A 27,219-nucleotide genomic window follows, 5' to 3' on the forward strand; every position below is an offset into this window, starting at 1 on the left:
CCGCTTCCTTCCAGCGGGAGTGCAGAGAGACAAAACACGTTAGGATACACAAAAAAAACCGTCTGCATTAGGTTTTTTACCGTCACTGCTAACCTCAATCGTATGAACACTTTTTGACAGTCCAGCAGTACTGTTTGTAAACAGAAATTTCTTTTGTATGTTTATTAACAAATTGGATCAGACCATTTACGGTCCGTATCGCCTAAATAAAGTTTTAAAACATTTGTTCACGAATGAATACGGTTCGTTTTTGATATTTATTGAATAAAAGTGACTTGTTGCAAAGTGTAAAGATGATTGTTTTAGATGTGCTCTTCGATTTTTGTTTAAACTTGTTTGTAAACAGTACCGCTGAACTGTCAAGGATGAATACTTGTTCATTTGTGTCGTCACGATAAAAAACCTAATTGGGAAGCAAGACTTTCTTGTGCATGTCCCACTACATCTCATGAGAATCGACATTAAACGAATTTCAAAGTTGAGCCTTGTTGGCGACTGTCTCTCGAAAGTTGTTGAATTTGGAAGGAGCTACTGTTTATTGTGGCTAGCCATTCACAGATTGAAAAGAGTAGAACAGCTATCAGCAGCCCTTACACGTGACAATATTATTGTCAATCCAAAGTATTGTCAATACCGTCAATCCAATTGGCTTGGTAACTTGAGTCCGCGTTTTTCGAAAAAATCATGCGTTTGGAGCTTTAAATATTGCAACTGAATATAGTAACATTGAGAGAAATGGTCATTGTACATATTTAACTGTTTCCTCTCTGGAGAGAAAGTATTGTAGGATTGATGAGCAGGTTTGATTTTTTGACAATATTTTCATCAATCCAATGAAGTTTCCATTACACGATCAAAAGTATTGTCAATACTCCTTGTATTGACAATAATATTGTCTCGTGTAAGGGCAGCTATCGATGAGAGCAAACGGCGACATCAAGAGAGAAAATGTCATGTCTCGGTTAATTTTTCAAAAGGGCGTATAAGCAAGTGACAGTTTCTTTATGTTTACTTTCTCTTCTATTACTTACCAAGCGGTTTCCACGTTTATCACCCAACTCTTTGCATGAAATGATACCCGAAACTTTCGACTTTCAAACAGAATAGTGATATCAACGAAAATATTTTTATTCACATTACAATAATCGAAAGAGAGAGTGATCAAAGAGAAACTGTGACTTGCTTATACGCCCTAATGAAAAATCAACCGAGATTTTTGATCTGCTACCAGAGATGCCAGATATTTTCATAGAACATCTGTATTGCTTTATATAAAAAATCTGTATTCACTAATAAAATGAAATTCTTACAACAAAATGATGCTAAAAGATGTTATTCCAATAGATTGTGGTTGTAGGATGGTACATTCAATCAGTCATTGCCGCACTCACAAGAATATTCCACGACGAAATTTCATAGTTTTTTTTAAATTTTTTATCCACAACAATTGAATTGTAATTCCGCATATTCATCTATTTTGAAATGGTTGACTTTATAATTTGACATGGAATTTCAACACAAAATATGCAACGTCAAGTCGGGTCATACAACTCTCAGTTTGACAGTAAAGTTTGTAACTTTCTCTCGTTACCGCCCGCTTAGTCACACAATACTCTGCCCTGTCCCAGGGTCGGCACAATCCTCGCCGAAGTTTCTCATTATGAAAGGGGGAAAATCACTTTTTTATTACTCCTAACAATCGTTTATTCGGCGCTTTGTCCTTATGGTCCCTAACGTCCCTAATACCCTACTAATTTACAATTTATTTGATACACTTACGTTTTAAATGAAAATGTTTCGAGTGTAGGGTCCGTTGCGCACCTCCGGCTGCTATCAGATTCGGTCCTGAATCGTACGGTTGCGGTGTTCTGGAACTCGGATGCTCCCCATTTATCGTCGCCGTATAGTTGCAGTGGATGAACCGGGAACTCGGGCGCCTCCGACAGTTCGTCCCGCTGGATCGAAATGGCTTACGGGTCTCCGAAGAAACTTTGGACACGTGTTGGAGTTTTGGGTTAGCCACCGATTCGTTGCTCACACGATGACAACTTTCCCGTTTCTTGAGAATTGCTTCCAGCACGGCCAAACCAAATGGTTTTGATGGTTCCACTCCGATAGAGTCTCCAATAATTGTTCATTAGTTCAATGGTTGCTTGAACGTTATCGTTAGGCCGTTTTAAAAAACACATTCACTCTATTCGCTGTTGTAAGACCAAGTGAAGTCTTTCCCTGTACCCGAGTTCCCCGGAACCTTGATCCCGAGTTCGCCTTCGTACGATTGTCGTTACCGTTACCAATTTCAGTTCAGTGGACGTCGAATGACGGGGTCTGTAGGTGGTTGTGGCGTGTAGGGTTGTACAAACTGAATATAATGCCTAACGTGTGTAGAGATTATTTTGTTTTAAAATGTTCGTTGCGCCGTCTAGCTAGCTTATTATACTTGTAAATGAATATATTTTATTTTAATCTAATTGAGAACGTTTATATTTCATTCTAAGGGTTTTAACGATTTAATCATAATTTAATCTAATTTCCATATATCCTTTCTAGCTGTTTTTCTATAAAGTGATTTTACCCCATATTTATGTAAATTATTTCCTGGGACTAAGATAAAGCAGTATGTACAGACGAAAAGTGAACGGAAGGTCACAAGTTTCATGATGCCATTACTTCCTTGAATATCAGTTCAAATTGGTTTCAAATTATAATATAAATGGATTTCACAACAGATTTCCATATAAATTTGTGATTTGTCCGTTGATTGATAGAATTTTATCTCGTCACTGGAATCAAATACTAGAAGATAGCTCAGACAGAAAAGTTTAATTTTTCTTCTATTTTTTGTATTCTGTATAAATCTGTATTAAATTGTGGAAATCTGTATAAAATCTGTACTTTGTATTTAATCTGTATGAGCATGTAATAATCTCTATAATACAGATAAATCTGTATAAATGGCATCTCTGTCTGCTACAGTCGGTAGTACAATCGGCGACTGCTGTCATTAGCTGCCCCTACACGAGACAATATTATTGTCAATACAAGGAGTATTGACAATACTTTTGATCGTGTGATGGAAACTTCATTGGATTGACGAAAATATTGTCAAAAAATCAAAACTGCTCATCAATCCTACAATACTTTCTCTCCAGAGAGGAAACAGTTAAATATGTACAAACCCCTTTTCTCTCAACGTTTCAATATTCAGTTGCAATATTTTAAACTCCAAACGCTTGATTTTTTCGGAAAACGCGGACTCGAGTTACCAAGCCAATTGGATTGACGGTATTGACAATACTTTGGATTGACAATAATATTGTCACGTGTAAGGGCCGCTATTTGCGCGGTTTGACTCTCTGCTGTTTCGTGTCATTCTCCAGTACCGTTCGCAACCCTTTAGGAGTTGGATTGAAGTGACATCGATTTGAACTCTTTTTCAATTCTCTTTGTTTGTTCTGTTGTCGGTCATTTACGAATAAGACAGTAAAATATTGAAAATGAGATTGTTGGAATGGTTTCTTTCATTGAGAATGCGTGACAATTTTAAGCTCTGCTTTTCACTGTGGGACACGTTTTTAACAGGTACTTTTTCGTCATTCATTCAATTTTTAATTTTCAGTCGCAAAACAAAACAAAGCACCGGCAGCTGTCAAAGATGAACCTGATTCTTCGGCAGTTCATTTGAGTCGTCATCGTGTAAAACCTAATACGAGCATAGTGTTATTAGGTTTTTTACCGTCACAGCTAACCTCAATCGGATGAACACATTTTGACAAATCAGCAGTACTGTTTGTAAACAAAGATTTTTTTGTTTGTCTGTTGACAAATTGGATGAGACCATTAACGATCCATATCGCCTAAATAGAGTTTTAAAACATTTGTTCACGATTGGGTACGGTTTGTTTTAGAAATTTATTAAATAAAAAGAACTAGTTGCAAAGTGTTAAGATGATTGTTTAAGATGTGTTCTTCGATTTTTGTTTAAGCTTGTTTGTAACCAGTACTGCTGAACTGTTAAAATGCTGAGCTCACTGATGATGAAGTAAAAAAAATCAACTGTTTTTCAAAGTGGGGCGAATCTTAAAAAAGTAAACAAATTCTCTTCTTCTTTTCTCTCATTTACAATTTTGCCCAAAAGTTCGGATTCTATAAAAATCTCAATCTTAGTAATACAAAGAACTATAAAGGGCGAAACTGTCATTCCATTTGTTTACGTAAGTTTCGCCCTCCGTGTTCCATGTCAACAAACAGGGCGATACCTTAATTGGTAGCAAGGAAGGGCGAAACAATTTATTTTCTTTATTTTAGATGGTTTACGAACCTTTTAATACTGGAAATAATCACACAGGAAGCATAAAAGCAAACAAATCGAAAAAGGGTGAAACTCTTGATTTATTGAGTAGATATAGAAGGAAAGTGGTAAAATTCGCATGCCTTTTAAAGATAAAGCAATAGTTCATCGACTAATCAACAATTGATCTGAGAATATACGATAATTTCTAAATAGGATTTGAAACCAAAGTCGAAACATTCATCGACGTTTTTCTTCATATGCTGTCAATGTTAGATTCGCCCTTCTTTCAAAAACAGCTGCAATGATGATTACCAGCCTTGGTTATGGATATGCCCAGCTACCACTACTCCAAGGTGGTTCAGAAGTGGTATGCTGCCAACAGAAGTGATGAACCTTTAGAATTGCCCGGAATTTCGATCAATCGAAAAATACTTGGAATACAGTTTTCAAATCAGCCACTGCGACGAAGCGGCGGTACAGTCAAGGGCGAGACGGGCGCGGACGAGCTACATCAAGAGGAAGGTTCGGGATTTGGTTTGAACTGGAGAAATGCAACTATCTAGTGCTGTAACATTGGATTTTTAATAAAAGTATTGTTAAACAACCTTCAATGGACTTTTTAAACTATACCCGTAACTCGACCCGAACCCGAACCCGAACCCGACGAATATTGGTCGGGTTCGAGAACGGAAAAAAAAGTTTGTCGGTTTCGGGTCGGGTATGGGTACGGGTCAGGTTCGGGTTAAAAATTTGGTCGGGTTTCTGGTCTTTTTTCAGATGTGGGTCGGATACGGGTAGATTTTTATTTTTTATCGGATACGGGTCGGGTTCGAGTTTGGAAGAAAGAATCAATCTCGGGTTCAGGTCGGGTACGGGCAAAAGTTTTTTTTTATTTTCGATCGGGTACGGGACGAGCACGGGTTTGAAAAATATCTTACTCGACCTTCTCTATTGTGCGTACCAATTTACTTTTTTCAGCCAGCTCCTTAAGGTAATTTATACTCACCTACATGGTATCATCTGATCACACTTACTACGATAAACGCTTTTCAGTAAGAAATTCAACAAACGCGTTTAAAAATATATAATTCAATTTCAGTTTCGTCCTATTCCTGGTTTGAGCTATTTGTTAGACGTTGCACCGCAATGAACCAACATTGGTTGACTACGGTTCAACGTTCAATGATGCACTCAACACAGAATCTGTTTCGTACCAAAATTAAACAATTTATAAACACAATTTTTTTACCACAAACCTTAATCGAAACTGCCGCAGAAATAAAATGAACTCATTGGAAGATACAATTGAAGGTTGTTTCTATCTAGAATTTTAAACATCAAATATGATAAAAAAAAGTTTTCCTAATACCGGCACAGGATATGAATGTAGTAGCAACTTCAAGCTCTCGAAATATCGTGAAATAGAGCATCGGACGATTTTAAAACCTCTCATCGATATACCTAAAGTAAAAACTCATTCATACGCTCTTGCGAGAGAGTAAAAAAACCTTGAACTTGGTTTTAGCTTAAAGCACTAGGTTTACACGTGGATTTGCAGACAAACATCGAACAAACAAAACAAATACCTACTAACGATACATATGTGCTCGAGTTGCTCATACATTTCCAGCAATGCTATCTAGCCGGGTGGAACTAAAGCTGCTTCCTCAATCCGATTTTAAGCAATCGGCACGCATCGTTGCAGGCCAACTGAAATTAGATGTTATTTCATTGCGAAAATAAATCATAAAGGTTACTGAGTTGAGTATGTCATGCGTGAACGCGTTTTATGATTTGTTTGGACATCAACACTTCATTGGAAATGTGGAAACACAACGAAACATACTCATTAATCATTGGGAATAATTTTACTAAATGGCCGGTTTACGAAGCTTGCTGCGGTGGTCCTCCGTTCCAAGCTGTGCAGAGTTCTTTCATGTTGAAAATTTGTTTGACCTCACAGCATACTAACAACAAGCACTTTGTTTGGTGAATGGTTGTGGAAATGTTACTTATTGCTCCGCTTGCTACATTTGAGGTCAATTTGCACTAACATGAAACAAAAACTGCGCAATCCAAGATATGGAAGCATTGGTTGATATTATTTCGCATCAGATTGCATAGAAATAATAGTGAAATTTGTCCAAAAATAAAGCAGTGAATTTGACAATTCCATCGCCAATCGTAATGATCATTCCCACCGATCGACCAAAAGAAACTAAATTTATAAGTACATGCATTTGAATCCATTTACTAATGGCGCCGGTTCGTTTCCAATGGCAATCGAAACTCAATCATAACAATTGATACTTTTCCAATCTAATTTGGAACACTAACCGAAGAAGTAGTTAGGGTGAGCTAATGGTTGGCATTCCAGTTTACCCTTGAGCAATCATTTGTGATGATTCCCTCAGCTCAATCACCGAATCGGTGTCGAATCAATCCAACAGCAGACGTGAGACGTGATCTCCGCGAAACCCAACGCCAGCATATTGTGCCCATAGCGCACACATTAGAAAGGTGAATGCGCGACGGATTCGCTCGAATATATTTACTGCGGCTTATTGCATTATTAGTAAGCACGACGTTCTTTTTGGCGAACACGAACACTTCATGACTATTGCGACTTTTATGTTCATTGGCCGCTGGTGATGCTTTGTATTAATTGCTTGAATTTTAATGAGTGCTTTAGCATCAATTACGGTAGGTAAGGAATAAGCACGAGTAACCGATACAAAAAATAGTAATATTTGCACATTTCGACCTCAATTTGTCGGCACGACGAAGAATAAAGTATCAATTGTTCATCAAGAGACGGGGTTATTGGAATGCAATGTAGCAGCTTACAGTAAGGCTTATTTTAGGTTAACTGTGCTTTTTTTAACATTTTAAACAATACTTCTGTTAAAAAAATCAAATTTATCACAAGTGGGATACACGGATGGTACACGGATAAAAATCTATTATCGGTACCATGATTTTTTATCATGAAATCATGAACCATGCCTTCTCATGAAATTTCATAAGCAAAATGATTGATATCATGAAAATTTTCTTGAAAGATGTGTTATTGTGCATGATGCCAATCATTTTGCCCATGACATCATGACTTATTATTCATGATAGACATGATTCATGATTTCATGATTTTTAATCATGGTACCGGCAATGGATTTTTACCCGTGTAGGCTTCAAAACGCTATGAAGGGGTACTCTAAGAACAATCGATATTTATTGTTTTAATCAATAGGTATATTATCTTAGAACATAATTGCCACAATTCAAAGTCGAATTTCAAAAACTACCGGAGATATAGTTCTTATAGTGAAAATTTTTTCAAACCGACCGTTCCGACAACTGAACCGATCGGCCGAAACTTTTCTTATAATGAAATATATGAACTGAACCTTTACTATTTATAAAACGACTTTTTGGATATTGCACCGGGATGCAACATCCATTCTGATGGCTAGAACGAAAACGAGTGACGACTGACTACTGATCGCCGCAGAGTATGAACATTTAACGAAACGTGAAGAAAGCTGAAATAAAATATGTGCTTTCCTGTACAAACCAAAAAACCCTAAATGTTCATGTTCTATTTGCTAGAAAATCCAAAACCTCTTATTTTAAAATGAGCATACATTCATTTGAACAATGATGCACACTTAATTAAAATAGTGAATCTTTCAAATTTAAAAAGAACTACCAATATTTAATAAAGTAATCAAGCTTTTTAATTGAAAGTTTATACTCTTTATAAAAAACAACAAATTCGACTCAGTTCGTCAAGTGTGCAAAATATCTGTGTGTGTGTGTGTGTGTTTGTGTGTGTGTGTGTGTGTGTGTGTGTGTGTGTGTGTGTGTGTGTGTGTGTTTGTGTGTGTGTGTGTGTGTGTGTGTGTGTGTGTGTGTGTGTGTGTGTGTGTGTGTGTGTGTGTGTGTGTGTGTGTGCGTGTATGTGCGTATGTGTGTATGTAACGTTTTTTGCAATAACTTTTCTCGGAGATGGCTGAACCGATTTTCACAAACTTAGATTCAAATGAAAGGTCTTGTAGTCCCATACAAAATTCCTGAATATTATTTGGATCCGACTTCCGGTTCCGGAATTATGGGGTAAAATGTGCAAAAAAAGAAAATTTGTGTTCTAACTTTTCTCATAGATGGCGCGACCGATTTTCACAAACTTAGGTTCAAATGAAAGGTCCTGTGGTCCCATACGTAATTCCTGAATTTCATCCGGATCCGATTTCCGGATCCGGAAATATAGGGTAAAGTGTGTTAAAAATTACATACCATCACTGAAAAGGGCGAAAAACCGAAAAAAGTTTTCTAAATCGACCTCAAATCTTCTCCAATTGATAGTTTTTATCAGTAGACGGTCAAACAAACCGATTTCGGTTATTCTTTTAAGAATTGAAGGAAATTATTTTGAAGAATACCACAGTATTATATACACGGAACGACCGAAATTAGCTCTGCGCCTAATTCGTATTACTGTTTTTGAATTAGTTGATTTCAACAACAAAATTTCCAAAATAACTATAAAATTAGTTAAAATTGAGAATTTACTTTGCTGAAAAAAACTCTTATTTTTAGAGAATAAGTTTAGTTGGCGAATATCCTGGACACAAACCAGCAATATTTCAATCCAACACGAAATTCTCATTGACAACTAATTTTATTATTAAAATCAGAAAGTTTGTTTCTATTTATCTATCACCATCACTACTGAAGGACAGCACAAAGAAAACAAATATGAAATTGGTTTTATTAACAAGTTTATTAGCCAACAACTCATGAGAAGTGTCAAAGCAAATGTCAATCCATTAAAAAGCTAAAACGGACTGCCTTGTTGAAACTGCCTGCAAATTTATTAGATGTTTTTCGCATGTGTTACTATATATCCATATATAAATTTCTAAGCCGATATGTAAAAATGACGTAGGCTCTTAGTGGAAAGTATGTTTATTCAGAATTTGTGCGCGTTTGAAGCGATTGTGCGTAATAATGTTTTTACGCGGAACAGTGTAGCGAGTTTCGAATGTTGCACTCTAATTGTATATGTCAAATGATGTTTTTTTGTATCTTCCAAACTTCCAGGATACGCTGTCCGGTGTACTACTTGTACTCGGTTTTGTTTTCCGAGTGCTCAAAGTTTTCAGTGAGAGAGTCGATTTCGCGAACTCGTATGAAGAAAACAGCGATTTAGAAGAAAAATTTTCAAAAAGAAGTTTTTGTTTCGTTTATGTCTTTTTCTCCAATACAACATCGTATTTATACCTGCCAATATAGAAAAGACAACCGCGACTGAAATTTTTCTCGGTAGTAGTGTCCCATCTAGTGGCTAGTAGTCATTACGGTTTTAACATTTTCTTGGTGACAGAGCGCCATATAGCTGCAAATTGCAGAAGCCAATTCAACCATTCATATATTGTTGAAAACAATTTTTTTCGCCAAAATGCTGATTTCGGTCTTTCCGTGTGTGATTCCCGGTCTGGGTACAAGAATTCCATGTAAATTGCTTGCCAGCTACGACCATCAACTGGTCAAATGCCAATATTACCTATTCACTCACAGAATTAGAACATGATTTGTTTTATATTTAAATTATCCGACTTGCATACCTTGTTATTTTTTTCAATGTAGAATTATTTCAAACGAATTCCTTCGAGCGAATGGATTGAACAGGGCAGTGGATCTCGGTCGAAACGAAAAACGGAGTGAGCTGTGTTTATAATGGTGTTCACGTGTGCTTGATTGGATGATACTCTTCAGTCAAAACCGGTATTTCACAGTTCTCCGGATTACTGGTTTTGACTTTAGTCAAATCCATTAAATCAACAGTATGGTAGAAGAAACGGGCCATTTAAACCAAAGTCCAGTGCTTTATACATTGAACCGGTAACCCGGGCTAAGTCGCTTCTCCGAAAGTTGTTTCACTGGAAGTCATGACGTCGAGAATCGTTTTAATGAAACGCCGGTTCATCGGCAACGGGTTCATCGACAGCCAGTTCATCGACAGCCAGTTCATCGACAGCCAGTTCATCGATAGCCGGTTTATCGACAGCCGGTTCATCGACAGCCGATTCATCGAAACCCGATTCACCGAAAGCCTTTATACAAAAAGAGGTTGAACCGAAAGTCATTTTACAGATAGCAATTTTACTGAAACCCGGTTTTGCCGTATTCACGGAAAGAATCATTTCCTCGAAAAACTATTTGCCGATCAGGTCTCTTAGTCACTTCCGTGTTTTATGTTGATTTGAAGCCAGGTGACTGTAGGCCGCAAATACACCGAATGATTCTTCTCTTGCTTTTTCTAACAGGATTGTGTTAGCGAAATGAACTTGTTTATATCATAAACTTTGTCTGGACGCAAACAATATTTAGCAGCCCCCAAATTTATGCTAGGTGCACATAACCATTTTCTTAAGTTTACGTTTCGTCTTCGACTCATCAGTGCATCAGCAGATTATGCTGACGCAAACCCCCGGATCAACATAATCCGCTGAGCAGACGTAAAGTTAATGCTATTTGCAAGACACTTTTTTATTGTGCACCTAGCATAAATTTGGGGGTAAAAACAAGCTTTTTCCCCTTCAAATTACCACAATCTGTACGGCCAATAAGCCGAAATTTGTTTCGTTCGAGACGTCAGTTTAGACGTTACACTCCTTTGTGTAATAAAAAAGTGTCTTGCAAATAGCATTAACTTTACGTCTGCTCAGCGGATTATGTTGATCCGGGGGTTTGCGTCAACATAATCTGCTGACGCACTGATGAGTCGAAGACGAAACGTAAACTTAAGAATATTTAGCAGGTTTAAAAAACACCTCACGAAATTGTGTAAAATTTTAGGAGGGATTTCATAAGATTAAGAAAGTTTAGGAGGGAACGTGTGGAATTACCGCGTGATTATTTCGGATAAGATGAGTTTATTTGTCTGAGTTTGTCCAGAGTTTAGAGTGATTTACTCCTTGGATTTTATTGTTTCTAAAAAAACAATGCGGAAATCGAACGGAAAAGTTTAAAGTTGACAGGCTTCAAACATTATAGAACGAAAATGATACATACACATTACAAATGATGGCGAAACAGTCGAATGTCAGAAAGTCGATTCCAATCACCTGAGAGACATTGGAAAAAAAGGTTGGTAAAAGTGTTCCACAAAAATTGAGCGAATGGCAGATGGAAAACGGTACGCTACGAATGAAAAAGTTATTTGCATCGAATTGCAACTGATGACGAAAAATACAACATCGAGTGCAAGATCGAAACCCCAAACATTTGAAGATCGAATTGTTTTGAGAAAAAATAAGACTATATTTGTGGTGAAATCAGAAAAGAGCTTCTCAAACCCGGCGAAGCAACGACCAGAATGGGAGAGTCATATGGCAACACATTCACACTCCTCCACATTCAGCCAAAGTGATCTAAGAAACAATTTCTACGCTTGATTGAGAACTTCTACCACTCTTACTATATTCACCAGATCTGGCACTTTCTAATTATTACCTATTTTCATCGATGAGACATGCACTGGCTAAGTGACTTTCGACGATGTACGAAAATGGCACGAAAAATAGACAAAATGTGTTGGAAAACAGAGACAATACTTCGAATACAAAATATTTCGCCTCCGTATTGATGAAAATCGGCCTTTTAAACTTGCGCACCTGGTATACAAAACTTCTGAAAACAATATAGCGGCTTCATTGTCAAAATGATTATTGATTACTCCTTCCTATTTTGTAAATTGAGCTTGTGAGTTGAGGCATCTACTTTGATAAGATCAAACTACAGGGTCTGCCATCTAACATTTTTTTTAACTAGCGGTTATTTCGACATTGGTAACCTTAAGCTTGTTCAATATTGCCCTGGAAGGTGTGATTCGAAGAGCGAGGATCGACACGTGTGGCACGATCTTCCGAAAGTCCGCACAACTTTTTGGCTTCGCTGACGATATTGATATTGTGACACGTAACTTTGAGAAGATGACGGAAACCTACATCGGACTGAAAGCTGAAGCTAGGCGTATCGGACTGGCCATAAATGCGTCGAAAACAAAATACATGAGAGGAAGAGGCTCTAGAGAAGAAACACTACGCCTCCCGCCACGAATATTGATAGACGGTGACGATATCGAGGTGGTTGAAGAGTTCGTGTATTTGGGCTCACTGGTGACCACCGATAATGACACCAGCAGAGAAATTCAGAGATGTATTCTGGCAGGGAATCGTGCGTACTTTGGACTCAGAAAAACCCTTCGATTGAGAAAAGTACGCCACCGCACGAAATTGACCATCTACAAAAGGTTCATTAGACCGGTTGTTCTCTATGGCCACGAGACCTGGACTATGTTGGCAGATGACCAATGCGCCTTCAGTGTTTTCGAAAAAACGGTACTGAGGACCATCTATGGCGGAGTGCAGATGGAAGACGAAACGTGGAGACGGCGTATGAATCACGAATTGCAACAGCTGCTAGGAGAACCACCTATCGTACGGACAGCTAAAATCGGACGTCTACGATGGGCTGGGCATGTCATAAGGATGTCGGACGACAGCCCGGTGAAAATAGTTCTTGAATCTAATCCGACTGGTATAAAAAGAAGAGAAGCGCATCGAGCAAGGTGGATCGATCAAGTGGAGGGTGATCTCAGAAGCATCCGTGCTTTGAGTGGCTGGCGACGAGCAGCCATGGACCGAGTTATGTGGAGACGTATGCTTGATACAGCAAAGGACACCCCAGGCCTATAGCTGTTAGGTAAGGTAAGTAACCTTAATGTCACTTCTGATTTGTCAGAAACTTAGTTTTATCCTTCCGCTGAACGAAAATTGTTGTGTATACGCTTGAGGAACACGTGAAAATAGTGCAGTTTTATTTTGAAAATCATGGTAATGTTGCGGAATGTATGCGAAAAAAATCATCTTCTCGTATGAGGCACATTTTCATCTCGGCGGGTATGTTAATAAGCAAAATTATCGTATCTGGGGGACGGAAAACCCGTACGTTATCATGGAGAAGCCGATTCATCTTCAGAGAGTTACGGTTTGGTGCGGATTTTGGTCTGGCGGCATCATTGGGCTATTTTTCTTCGAAAATTAGGCAGAAGCCGCCGCCACGGTCAATGGCGAGCGCTACCGCGCCATGATTAGCGATTGGTTCTTCCCGTTACTTGAAGAGGAAGACTTGGACACCATTTGGTTCCAACAAGACGGCGATCCGTGCCACACAGCCAACGCTACGATCGATCTTCTGCGCACAGTCTTCGAAGATCGAAATATCAGTCGAAATTCGGATGTCGTTTGACGGCCTCGGAGATGTGATTTGACGCCGATAGACTATTATATTTCGAGGACTGTCAAAGATAAGTGTTATGTGGACAAGCCAGAGACAATTCAAGACTTGAAGGACAACATTCGTGCAGCCATAGCTGAAATAAAGCTGCATACAATCGAAAATGTACTAAAAAACTGGACCGACCGTATGGCGTACTGCAAGGCCAGCCGAGGCAGCCATTTGAATCAAATTATATTCCATAATTTACCGGAAGGATTATACTTTAATATGAAAAAAAAATTGAAATCGGATGAACCGTTTATTGCGTGTTTAAAAAAAAAGTTACATGGCGGACCCTGTATACGCAATTGAGAAACAAAATCTGAAAAATACACTGTTTAATTTAGGTCGACCATTATAATAAACTAAATCACGATTATACTATGAATAATTGATAAGTGCGTGTAACGAATGTCCGATCCTGACTAGTATATAACAATATTATAACATACATAGCTTAATCGAGGAACATCACAAAGCAAACCATCACTTTGCATATTATGCAAACCTACAAAGTGTCCATGCGCAAATCGATTTGATTCGATCATGCTTTTCATCGCAATCCATGCATAGCAACGACTTTCAAGTTGCTACAACTTAGGCTGATATTTACTACCTTTCTGAAACTAGCGGATCGCTACGGTTCCCAAAGTACCTTTACTCATAGCCGGTGTGATGGCTTTATATTTTCTGCTTTTAATCGTGGAAATTTTTTTCCTTCAAATATTTCCTGTAAAATGTAATTTAACTCATTCCGTAACTGCACACTTTCCCCGATGGGATCATTGTTCATCGACCTTTCATGCCCATAAATACAAGCAGTGCTCAATCATATCATATACTCAGCACAATTTACTACCTCCAATTCTTAGTAATTGATAATAATGATTTCAAAATTAATTTGAAAGATTCATTAGTATTGATGCTTTCCTGTAGAACTGCCAGCGATTTAACCAATGAAATGGATCATATCGAATTAGTTACAGATCTCGAGCAATGGTTTTATTCTGTCAACTAGCCATTTTTGAAACAAAGTCTATAAGGAAGTGAGAGTGCAGCTTGAAGCTGGTGGTTCCGGCTCAAGTTCAACATTAAACTGCTTTTCCGTCGAATATGCTTTGAATGTACCTTGTGTCAGCGACACGCAGCTCTCTAGTGGAGCAAGTCAAAGCGGATGAAAGAAATGATCAAAAATTTGGATTAATATGACATGTTGTGAAAGTTTGGGAACAGCTTGTTTAAATATGCGGTCGACGGGTAAATGGAATTATCCACTAGTTCCGCGTAGAGTTGAAACATTTTGGAACACGAATTCAGTTGGTGCAGATTGGACTGAATTTGGGAGCACCTGATGAATGTTCCGGATTTTCATCGATCGCTTGAACTTGCGAATCGTTTGCAAATGAATTAGATAATTTCCAGACAGTATTGAAATTACTCGAGCGGTGTACACAATGATACCAAATTATCTGCGAAAATTCTTCAATGCTGCATTAACAAATAAAACGAATGAAACCAACCACCGGCAAACCGGCAAGAGCAAACCAGGCAAATTACCAAATGGAACAAGTGCCACACAACAATAGCCCGCCTGGCGGCTCATGTGGCGCATGTGAAATCTTAAACGAAACAAAACGACAACTCAAGTGAGTTGTTGAAACATACCCGTGGACCTTTTTCAACATGCACATTTCAGTTCAGTACACAGTCCTCTATTACTCACTTATTTTACACCGCTTTATGTGCAACTCCTCCACAGGTACTTTCAGGCTGGCTAGATTGATGAAAGCCACCGACAGACTGGCCAGATTCGAGTTCTCGCATGTAACGTAGATTCCGTCGTCCGTCCCATGAGTGCAGGCGCAAGGGTACAGGAATTTTACTCTACAAGAAAAAAAATAATATCATTGCATCAATGTGATAGAATTATTTGTGATTGCAGTTTACATTGGTAGGTTAATTGACTAATTTATATAGTGCAGTATTAAAAAAAGCTGCAGTATAATGCAGCGGAAGTCTTCACGGTCTTCAAAATGATTAAGTTCAAGGTACATACTGTAGTAATGTTTTCATTATAGACGTATTAAAGAAGAATCGAAGCTAAAATTTGGATCAATTAATTCAATGTAATACCAGACAAAATAAATTAGGGACTGTAGTAAAAAAATGTATAAGAAAAAAAAATCATTTAACATCGGATATTTTTGAATAAATAAACACATGTTAGCTATGTTTTTACAAAGTTGGTTCATTCAACCTCCTCTCCAAGGGTAAATACCCGCATCTTAGGCTTAAATCTACCAATCAAACTCTGTGCAACATTCGCGCAATCTTTTTTACACACCTTCATCCACTCTTTCTTCAAATTCTCGTCGTTTTTGAAAACTTTTGCTGTTTTCCCTTTATAATCGACCAGCAAGAAGTTCTGACAAGATTAGCGAATTTGTCTCCCTCGGTACAAAAAAGGCGGGCGGGTAATGTCAGAGACATAACTGGATGTCGTGAATACTAAAACAACTGACATGTTCCTTAACACTTCCGAAAACTTCGCAAAAACAAAGTAGGCTTCACTTGATCTTGATTACTGTGAATTCCACACAGCGAAAAGTGCACAAATTCAACCAAACTGTTCTAGATTTGCACTAAACTGAGGATATTTCCCTTCGATTTGCGAACAACAAATTCTAATAGTTCTTTAGAAAACTTTTAAAGCCATTAGAAAGGCTGATTTTGTGTAATGCTCTCCACCGTTGCTTTTTCACCAATGCAAATGACTGGCAGCTGTGACGTAATCGCTCTTGTCGGAAGCGAAACTAGCTTTGCAAACGACACAAAATACATCTGCTCGCAGTGACGATAGAATCCAAACTGATCCAATTTTTGTTGAGAGATTTGTTTTTACCTGATTTCGTTTGTAGTTTTTTCACTAATGGGCGGTCCTAACGGCTATAAAAATAGTAGCATATAGAATTTTTATTTCGATTATTTCATTTCGGATTTGCATTTCATTGAAAGAAACTATCCGGATGCTGTACGGGATTCATTCCTGCCTTTCAGAAGGACCAAATTGTGGAACTCACTACGATATTAAACACTGTTCGGAACATTTTCTCGAACGATTTGTTGTACAGCAGCAGATATTTTGTTCTCTTCCTAAAAACGCGTTTTGATTGGCTGGTGTTGGCATGGGTCAAATGAGACAGGTTTTTCAATAGTGCACTATTGAAATACTTCAATGCTTTTTCTATACACACTTAAGTTGAAAAATTTCGATTCTATTGGTAGTTAGATTATATAAATCCTTTCACAGATCACTGAGCTATGAGCTTTAAAAATACGAGAAAGGCAAACGCGCCTTATGAATTATCCTCTTTGATACTCGTTTATACCAAAAATTTCAGAAAAGTTTAATTTTGAATTATTTGAGATTATGTCACACAACTGAATATTTTATCATGAAATTGTGATCATATTTCCGATGACATGTAGCAAAAATTATGTCGATTCGTTAGATACAACAATAGATATTCACGATCAAAAACTTATCACTCTCTCAGAGGGTAAATTTTGAAAAGGCACCCCATAGTAAAGTAAGTCGTATTCACGACAAAACATCAACATTGGCTTCGTACTAGAGATGGAAAATCCGTTCACAAATGGTCCAAAAGACCTAGTTCTCATCGAAGAATGACCGAACTAGAGTTCTTTATTAAAGAATGATAGAACTGGAAGTGATAAAATTCCTCGAGGATATATGAAAATTAACCGAGAGGAATTCGGTAGGAGTTGCATACATTTGTGACCTTCGAAAATGTATACAAACGAGAACTCACTGTTATTGAATCACTTTACTTTACTCTTTTGTGGTTCTCATATTATTTTCGAAGAATCGTACAAAGTTTCAGAAGAACAAATGAACGGTTTCAGAAGAACAAACGAACTAGTTCTTTCGGTAGAACTATCAAGTTCTGAGCGGTTTGAAAAGAACGGTTTTGCACATCTCTACTTCGTTCCACTCCATCACTGGTTTCGTGTAACGGGACAATGCAAGTTCCAACCAAAACAGAGTGTCACCTTCGTGGAATCGGAGTAAGGGTAACAGGCGCTTCTGTTAGGTTGATCCCCAGCTATTTTTTTGTAAAAAATCAATTTCCCCATACTAAACCCCATACAAACCTTATACCTCGGGCGCGAAAATATAGTTTCACCGATCGAGCTAAAATTTTGCATAGTTCTTATGAGATCCAATAGGAACACATAAAGTTTGGTGGAGCGAGAAAATAAACCTTTTCATCTTTTTCCCATACAACCTTGTCCCACCGTAGTTTACCACACCCATAGATCGCCTACTACACTAAATATTTCTTATTCGACTTTCTTTTTCCGAAATTGCCCATGGAAAACTTCAGTATTCGATTTTATAGCATTTTTCCTCTACTTTCCAAAAAACACTATGCGATCCTGCGCAGTTTTGCGTCTTATATGTTTTTTTTCATTGTTTGAGCGGTCGACAATAAAAGTCGCAGAAACAAGGGCTAGAGTTTGTATGACGATAATATGTTAGTATATTTTATATTTATTTAATTATTCTAATAATTTAAACTTCTTATCATTCAAATTCCGCTTAAAAAAGCATTCGGTAAATAAGCTTTATCTAGAATTTACTGAACCAGCTCAAAGGACCTAACAAATTCCTAATTACCGAATAAATGGCAATCAGGAACTTTTAAATCTTTTGAGCTGGTTCAGATTCTCTTTCTGTTTCTTCTTGTTTCTCAAATTATCATACAACTATTCTTTGAAATAACTAGGTGAGTTGTTTATTATTTTTGTGTATCTGAAAACTTGGTAATCATTCGCAGAACCGACTGAATGCAGATTGTCGAGATTTATACGCAATTAACTCTGATTAAAGTTTAAATGTCATTACACAATTACGAATAAATAATTTAGAATTGCATGAACTAGATTAATGATTCACAATATTTTAATGAAATGATACTTATGAACACAGCAACAATGTCGTTATATAAATCTATTCATAATATATCAAGTATTGGAATTGATGCGAAGCGTTTTATTGTCGTGAATACGACTTACTTTACTATGGGGTGCCTTTTCAAAATTAGCCATATGGAAGAATGGGCAGAACTTAATCGTGAATATCTCGACTTGTATTAATGGTAGCAACATAATTCTTTCACCATTTCATCAAAAATATGATCAGGAATTTAGGATAATATTTTGAACAGTGTGAGATAACCACAAACAACTCAAAAATTAAGTTTTCTCAAAATTTCAAAATAATGCGGAAAACTCTTTACTTTCGCTTGGGTTTTTCGCGCAAGGACGACGATTTTGAGGTAGTCAGGCACATATCTTCAACTGAATGCGTATAAAAGGGGAACCGTGGTGACAATCGATCATTTCTTTTCGTGCGTTCGATGGGAGCAGACGTCGTGGGAGTTAAACCTTCAACCAGCAGCGACGGAGAGGGCGCCTTTTGCGTGGTTAAAACCTCAAACGCTCAGGTAGCAACTTTCATTCGCTTGCTGGCCTTCAAGGCGAGCAGACTGCCATCGCGAGAGTTAAACCATCAACCAGCAGCGACGGAGAGAGCGCCTTTTGCGTGGTTAAAACCTCAAACGCTCAGGTAGCAACTTTCATTCGCTTGCTGGCCTTCAAGGCGAGCAGACTGCCATCGCGAGAGTTAAACCATCAACCAGCAGCGACGGAGAGAGCGCCTTTTGCGTGGTTAAAAGCACAAACGCTCAGGTAGCCACTTTCATTCGCTTGCTGGCGTTCAAGGCGAGCAGACTGCCATCGCGAGAGTTAAACCATCAACCAGCAGCGACGGAGAGAGCGCCTTTTGCGTGGTTAAAACCTCAAACGCTCAGGTAGCAACTTTCATTCGCTTGCTGGCCTTCAAGGCGAGCAGACTGCCATCGCGAGAGTTAAACCATCAACCAGCAGCGACGGAGAGAGCGCCTTCTGCGTGGTTAAAAGCTCAAACGCTCAGGTAGCAACTTTCATTCGCTTGCTGGGCTTCAAGGCAAGCAGACTGCCATCGCGGGAGTTAAACCATCAGCGACGGAGAGAGCACCTGCCATCATTTGGTTTTCGGTAGTCATAACGAGAAGTTCAATTTTCAGATTGTAGTTCCGCAATATAGGTTTAGAATTCAGAGCCTGCGTGCTGAAACTGGATTCTGGAACTGTATTCCGGAACTAATTTGAGTTTCGAAATTGCAATTCTAGAATTGAAACTGGATTCGGAGTCTGTTATTGGTTCTAAATTTAGTTCTTGAACTCAGGATCCAGTTCTTTATTCCAGACTTCTTCTATTTGGTTCTTTTTAGAACCATAATAATACTCCTAAAGAATTATGCGGAAATTTACTTTACTGTACTCTATAAAACCCATTCTGGTAGTCATGGCGAAAAATCGTCTTCATGTTTTAGAGCTTAGTTCTGGAATATGGGTTTAGAATTCAGAGTCTGCGTGCTGAACTAACTAAAATCGTCACCATTTTTGTCGTGAATACGACTTACTTTACTATGGGGTGCCTTTTCAAAATTAGCCATATGGAAGAATGGGCAGAACTTAATCGTGAATATCTCGACTTGTATTAATGGTAGCAACATAATTCTTTCACCATTTCATCAAAAATATGATCAGGAATTCAGGATAATATTTTGAACAGTGTGCGATAACCACAAACAACTCAAAAATTAAGTTTTCTTAAAATTTGAAAACAACGCGGAAAACTTTTTACTTTCGCTTGGGTTTTTCGCGCAAGGACGACGATTTTGAGATAGTCAGGCACATATCTTCAACTGAATGCGTATAAAAGAGGAACCGTGGTCGAAAATCGATCATTTCTTTTCGTGCGTTCGATGGAAGCAGACGTCGTGGGAGTGGAATCATCAACCAGCAGCGAGAGAGAATGCACCTTCTGCGTGGTTAATAAAAACCTCAAACGCTCAGGTCGCATCTCTCATTCGCTTGCTGGCCATCGAGGCGAGAGGACCAGCCAGCAGCAGCAGCGGGAGTTAAACTTTCCACCAGCAGCGAGAGAGAATGCACCTTCTGCGTGGTTAATAAAAACCTCAAACGCTCAGGTCGCATCTCTCATTCGCTTGCTGGCCATCGAGGCGCGAGGACCAGCCAGCAGCAGCAGCGGGAGTTAAACTTTCCACCAGCAGCGAGAGAGAATGCACCTTCTGCGTGGTTAATAAAAACCTCAAACGCTCAGGTCGCATCTCTCATTCGCTTGCTGGCCATCGAGGCGAGAGGACCAGCCAGCAGCAGCAGCGAGAGTTAAACTTTCCACCAGCAGCGAGAGAGAATGCACCTTCTGCGTGGTTAATAAAAACCTCAAACGCTCAGGTCGCATCTCTCATTCGCTTGCTGCCCATCGAGGCGCGAGGACCAGCCAGCAGCAGCAGCGAGAGTTAACCAGCAGCGACGGAGAATGCACCTTCTGCGTGGTTAAAAACCTCAAACGCTCAGGTCGCATCTCTCATTCGCTTGCTGGCCATCGAGGCGAGAGGACCAGCCAGCAGCAGCAGCGGGAGTTACACTTTCCACCAGCAGCGAGAGAGAATGCACCTTCTGCGTGGTTAATAAAAACCTCAAACGCTCAGGTCGCATCTCTCATTCGCTTGCTGGCCACCAAGGCGAGAACCAGCAGCGACTGAAACTGGATTCTGAGTGTTATTGAATCTAAATTTAGGTCTTGAACTCAGGGTCCAGTTCTCTATTCCAGACTTCTATTCGGTTGTTCTTAAAATCATAATAATACTCCTAAAGAATTATGCGGAATTTACTTTACTGTACCTCTATACAACCCATACCCATACAACAACTCAAAAATTAAGTTTTCTCAAAATTTCAAAATAATGCGGAAAACTATTTACTTTCGCTTGGGTTTTTCGCGCAAGGACGACGATTTTGAGGTAGCCAGGCACATATCTTCAACTGAATGCGTATAAAAGGGGAACCGTGGTGAAAAACGATCATTTCTTTTCGTGCGTTCGATGGGAGCAGACGTCGTGGAAGTTAAACCTTCAACCAACAGCGAGGGAGAGGGCGCCTTCTGCGTGGTAGCAACTTTCATTCGCTTGCTGGCCTTCAAGGCGAGCAGACTGTCATCACGAGAGTTAAACCATCAACCAGCAGCGACGGAGAGAGCGCCTTTTGTGTGGTTAAAACCTCAAACGCTCAGGTAGCAACTTTCATTCGCTTGCTGGCCTTCAAGGCGAGCAGACTGCCATCGCGAGAGTTAAACCATCAACCAGCAGCGAGGGAGAGAGCGCCTTCTGCGTGGTTAAAACCTCAAACGCTCAGGTAGCAACTCTCATTCGCTTGCTGGGCTTCAAGGCGAGCAGACTGCCATCGCGGGAGTTAAACCATCAACGACGGAGAGAGCACCTGCCATCATTTGGTTTTCGGTAGTCATAACGAGAAGTTCAATTTTCAGATTGTAGTTCCGCAATCTAGGTTTAGAATTCAGAGCTTGCGTGCTGAAACTGGATTCTGGAACTGTATTCCGGAACTAATTTGAGTTTCGAAATTGCAATTCTAGAATTGAAACTGGATTCTGAGTCTGTTATTGGTTCTAAATTTAGTTCTTGAACTCAGGATCCAGTTCTTTATTCCATACTTCTTATATTCGGTTCTTTTTAGAACCATAATAATACTCCTAAAGAATTATGCGGAAATTTACTTTACTGTACTCTATAAAACCCATTCTGGTAGTCATGGCGAAAAATCGTCTTCATGTTTTAGAGCTTAGTTCTGGAATATGGGTTTAGAATTCAGAGTCTGCGTGCTGAACTAACTCAAATCGTCACCATTTTTTTATTATAAAGAACTATACTGCTTATTTCATAGTATTTAAGTGCGTTTCAGAATGTTTAATGTAACTAATCTGTAATTTAGTCTAGGCGCATCGTTTAAATTTCTAGTAATGAAAGAGGGGAAAGTTGCACAATTCAAACAATCGATGAACTACCAATTCGAATTCGGAAGCATAAATAAAGCGTGTCATATTCGTATTCACGACATCCAGTTATGTCTCTGACATTACACACCCGTACTTTTTTTTTGTAAAGTTTCATGATATATTGTGAGAGTTTCATTTTTAGCCATTTTTCTGCTAGCGCTCGGAAACAACGTAAGACAAATTCCTTTGCTTCAGGTTCGCGAATGAATCGATTATTGGAGGTTTCATTGTTTTTGAAACTGCTCTGACAATCCATGCGCCATAGTTTCGAGCAAATGGCAATCGGATGGAGCAATGACTGGTAAATAGGGCATATGGGGTTCTTTGTCTTCCATGTCAAAATTTACACATTTGAACCGCGTAAAAGCACCACTTGACATGTTTGCTCAGTGTCATTTGCTTCAAAACAAATTGGTAGAATTTATCTAAATTTTGTTTTGTTTGTCTTTTATTGAAAATTTCGTGTTCGTTCATAAAACCACAGAGAACATACATCCAAACTAGTATAAACTATTTAAAAAAAACTGTGTAAAGCATACAAGTGAAAATCCAGTAAAAATCACCGTTGCGCACGACTTTGCACGCATAAATTACCATTGTATGAAAGCTCAAACGCAAGAGCCCATAAGAAATCACTGGGCTGTTCGAAGCGTCTTCATCTTCAAAAAACCTCGTGTAGATTTGTAAAAAAAATTAACGAAAAGATTACAATTTTCCTGTGAGTTATTACCAAAGTTTTCCTGTAGATACATTCTTGACGGATTGTTTTCTGATTTCAATTTGTTTCTAACATAACTAAAAAAGAAATTCGGGCAGGATTTTATGTTCTGTTTTTGAGTTACTCTTTGAATGCAGTATCAATTGCTAAGCTCAGTTGGTTGCAGTTGTGTATGTAACTCGATAAACTGTCACTGTTATTTTTCCCTTTGTACTTTTCATGTGATTTTGGTTTCGATTGCTCAAGTTTCTAATATACTCGTTATACCAAAGAGGAATTATTTTGTCATCTGATTTTCTTCAATGGAACATATTCAATTATTATATCATACAACAGTGTGTAAAAATATCAACAGAAGTTTCGACATAGAAACGAAGGACTAAAAAGTTCTTGCCAATCTTTTTCTCGTAGCTTACGACTAATATTGTCATAATTTGCCGAGTGCGAATCGAGAATCACCTCATACTCATAGTCATTGGGTCTATTAAACTGGTGTTTAAATATTGAGAATTCAATTGCTGTATGAAAAGCTACATTTTTTCACAACGGAATTGATGATTCTGTTACACGGAATCATCCTGAATATTAGTCAATAAAAAAAATCTAAATAACAGTTGTGCAAATTTCTTACATGATTTATTTGATTAAAACCTAAACCGGATATGTTTCTTTTTGGGCATTATTAAGGGGAAATATACTGAGGCAAAAAAAAGCGTTTCACCGGCTGAATGCTATTTTTCTCATACATGTTCAAATTCTTTAAATTTGGTAGTTTAACCAACTATCATTTCGGCGTCAAATTCTGGTCAAACAGCAATGAAAACACCTACCCCCGACATTTTATCAGTTGTATGGAACTCACGATCGTTTCTAAAAATGTTGTAAATATTTCCGACGCCCGTCATTATTATTTTTTTTTGTTTCCTAAAACTCACAAGCTTCAAAAGTTTGCAGATTTTTCGAACAAATGAATGACAAATGTGAAATAATGTTTCTTGAAAATTCGCGCGAAATCCGACTATAACAACTCTGACCTTTCAGATCCAAATATTTGGTAATTTACATTCGATGAAAACAAAATTACAATGTTGCATTAAAGTTTTCCCGGTGGTAACAGTTCGGGAATGGGTAATTATGAAATTTAAAAAAAAATAATGAAAGTATATCATGTACTTACTTTTCCGGACATGTGTACTTCGGCCCAGGTGGAATGTACTCGGAACCGACGGTCTGCAGCTGACTCAGCAGAAAAGCAATTAAAGTTCCCAACACACCGATCAGCAGTCGGTGTTGTTTCATTGTTGAAAAATATGTCGATGCTCAATCACTTTTTTAAGCGGGCTTAACTATCGCCCTCACTACCACTGTGCTTGCGTTGCGAAACGGCCGGCCTATGTTAAAACAACGCCGCTAGATTTTTTTTTCACTTCTCTTCGTTCTCTTCGAATCTCTGCTGCAACGCAGCCAACACGTTAATCAATTGCCTGATACAGGAATCACAGTGGTCAGTCATGCGATGAAACGGTTTGACCTTCAAGACCATGCTGACAGGGAGTTTGTGTCGATTTTGCTACTGCCATTCACAACCGGGTGTGGCGCAACCCGGTGCCGTTACTCCTGGCAGTTCTGGTACACTATCGTGACCGGGACTGTTGCTTCATTCTAATTCTGGGCTGGACAACTGAAACTGAAAGTAAAACACTAACACAGCGGGCTTCACTGTGAACTCGTATCAACTGTCGGGTTGGAATCAGGTTTTATGCTATGTTTCGTACACACCGGATAAGTGTTCGAATCTTAAAGCTCAAATGTTAATGGTTCAACATTTCTGTCTGGAATGTTTTAAACGAGTGTTAGAGTTGTGCAATATGTAATTTGAGAATGATAAACCAAAGTATAGATTTTGCTAGACACAAATCCTATACTGAGTTAAAAATGTTTTTGAACTCCAAATTTAATGTATTAGTATTCATGTACGTAAACCGGCATGAGTTTATTGATCCATAATAAAAAATGTGTGTGAATTCCAACTGAAAATAATATCAGCGTCACTCAAGTTTACTGGCCATGCCAAAACAACCATAGGCTTAATGGATCGGATAATACGAGTAAAACGCCTGAGCAATCATTAGTTTTATATATTTGAAAATCAATCAAGCATCTCCAGGCATGAGTAAAGATTTCAAGCATTGAACCAACAGAGCCCACAGTTAACCACAGCATTGTGCTGCGACTTCTGTTCATGCGAGCTCAACGAACACACTACTGTAAGGCATCGCTAAATCAATGAAGGTTCGTCGCCACTGACATTCAAGTCTCCCGTTTCACGCTTAGTAAATCTTGATCGGTTATCACCCAGCTTGCTATTTCATTTTCTTTACTCAGTCTGACAGCGAAAACCAGCAAAATTTATATACTATTTTGATCTCCTTTCCATTTTTCAATTGGGCCATTTTCTTCATTTACACTAATTATTCATTTATGATCAAGTCCCCCCACTCCGCACACTCGACAGATCACCGTCGGACGGATTGGTAACAGACGGTCCTCTGTTCGCTGTAGCTTGACCATTACACTTTTCTTAATTCGCTTATACGCTTCACTGTAAATAATTAATTCAACTAAACACTCGCGTCAATCATATTACAATGAATTGGAAGATGTTTGGAAGTGAAAAACCTGTAACCAATTTTATCGCGACAGATTGCAACTTTTTTACAATCATGGGTGTATCCAAGGTTCACCACGAAAATCTATCGAATTCACTAAAGTTTTATCGATTGTTCAATGTATGTGACCTTCATAAATATTAGCACATAGGCTGTTAACAGTTGGCATACCCTAAAATCGGATGTATGTTGTGTAATCTCTAATAGCTCTTCGATAAGCACCTCGCAGAATGGTGAACGTGTGAATGCTTGTCCCGCGATCAAATCACCCACCTACGACACGATCAGTTTACCACTATTTGCACGCACAGTGCAATGAGATCAATTAGTTTCAACAAAAGTACATACAAACACTCAACCACGATCGTATGCTTCGAATAAGTACCGAAGCTGAAGTTTAAGGTTTGCGACCAAACGCGACGAATGTGAAAGTGTAACTGAAACGAAAATCTCCAAAGCCACACTCGCTTTGGTAGACCCAACTTCATTTCTGTCTGTTTTAATATCTTGAGCTCTTCGCCCAACGACTTAGCACACGATCGCTTGTGAGTGTGTGTATTCATTTCTCTGTCTCCTTCCGTGTTGTGAATGTTGAGCACAAAACGGACCTACGATCATTACCCCGAGCTCATGGGTTTTCGTTGGTAGGTTGGTTGAATTATTTCTATACAAAATCGATCTGTTAACAATTCATATTAGGAGCTGGGGTACATTAGGAGATTGATAGTACCTATTATCCCACCTATTCTTTCGCCGTCCCCAGAAAACGTGACACCTGGTGCAAATGTCCCCTTCGCTCCCTAGATACGACATTGTCCGCCGGGTTCCTGCTTTCATGTCGTAAAATGCGACAGTTGCAGGAGTTTCTTTTTACCTGTATTCGCAATTTCCAGATTCTGGCGACACTTTTAACTAAACTAACAATCTATTCAATCAACAATTTTTGTTTTTATATTCATTATGAATGAATAATTTTAATATTCATTCATAATTCTTTAATGTTTGATCTCAATTTTTTTCTCATTTCATGTTATTTCCCGTCTTTCAAAACTTTAATTTGTTTTACCTTTATATATATATATATATATATATATATATATATATATATATATATATATATATATATATATATATATATATATATATATATATATATATATATATATATATATATATATATATATATA

At 38.4% G+C, this 27,219-nt stretch overlaps 1 protein-coding gene across 12 annotated transcripts in view; it reads right to left on the minus strand.

Moving 5' to 3' along the window:
- The window catches only part of LOC131430975 (chaoptin), a 39,022-nt gene extending 12,533 nt beyond the window's left edge, over positions 1–26,489 (minus strand). For 2 of the 12 annotated variants that reach the window (XR_009229589.1, XM_058596306.1), the window contains exons 1-3: positions 26,204–26,456; positions 24,541–25,195; positions 15,363–15,523 (exon numbers count right to left, since the gene is read on the minus strand). Coding sequence is in view for 11 of the 12 variants with exons in the window: in XM_058596306.1 (XP_058452289.1) it covers positions 15,363–15,523; positions 24,541–24,662 (283 nt within the window). In the remaining variant the exon portion in view is untranslated. Of the gene's footprint in view, positions 1–15,362; positions 15,524–24,540; positions 26,145–26,203 lie in introns of those variants that run through there. The other 10 variants (XM_058596317.1, XM_058596315.1, XM_058596314.1 and 7 more) reach the window with 10 other exon arrangements.
- Between the last annotated feature and the right edge of the window lie 730 nt (positions 26,490–27,219).

The sequence above is a fragment of the Malaya genurostris genome, chromosome 2 (assembly GCF_030247185.1).
Source record: "Malaya genurostris strain Urasoe2022 chromosome 2, Malgen_1.1, whole genome shotgun sequence".
Classification (NCBI taxonomy): Eukaryota; Metazoa; Arthropoda; class Insecta; order Diptera; family Culicidae; genus Malaya; species Malaya genurostris.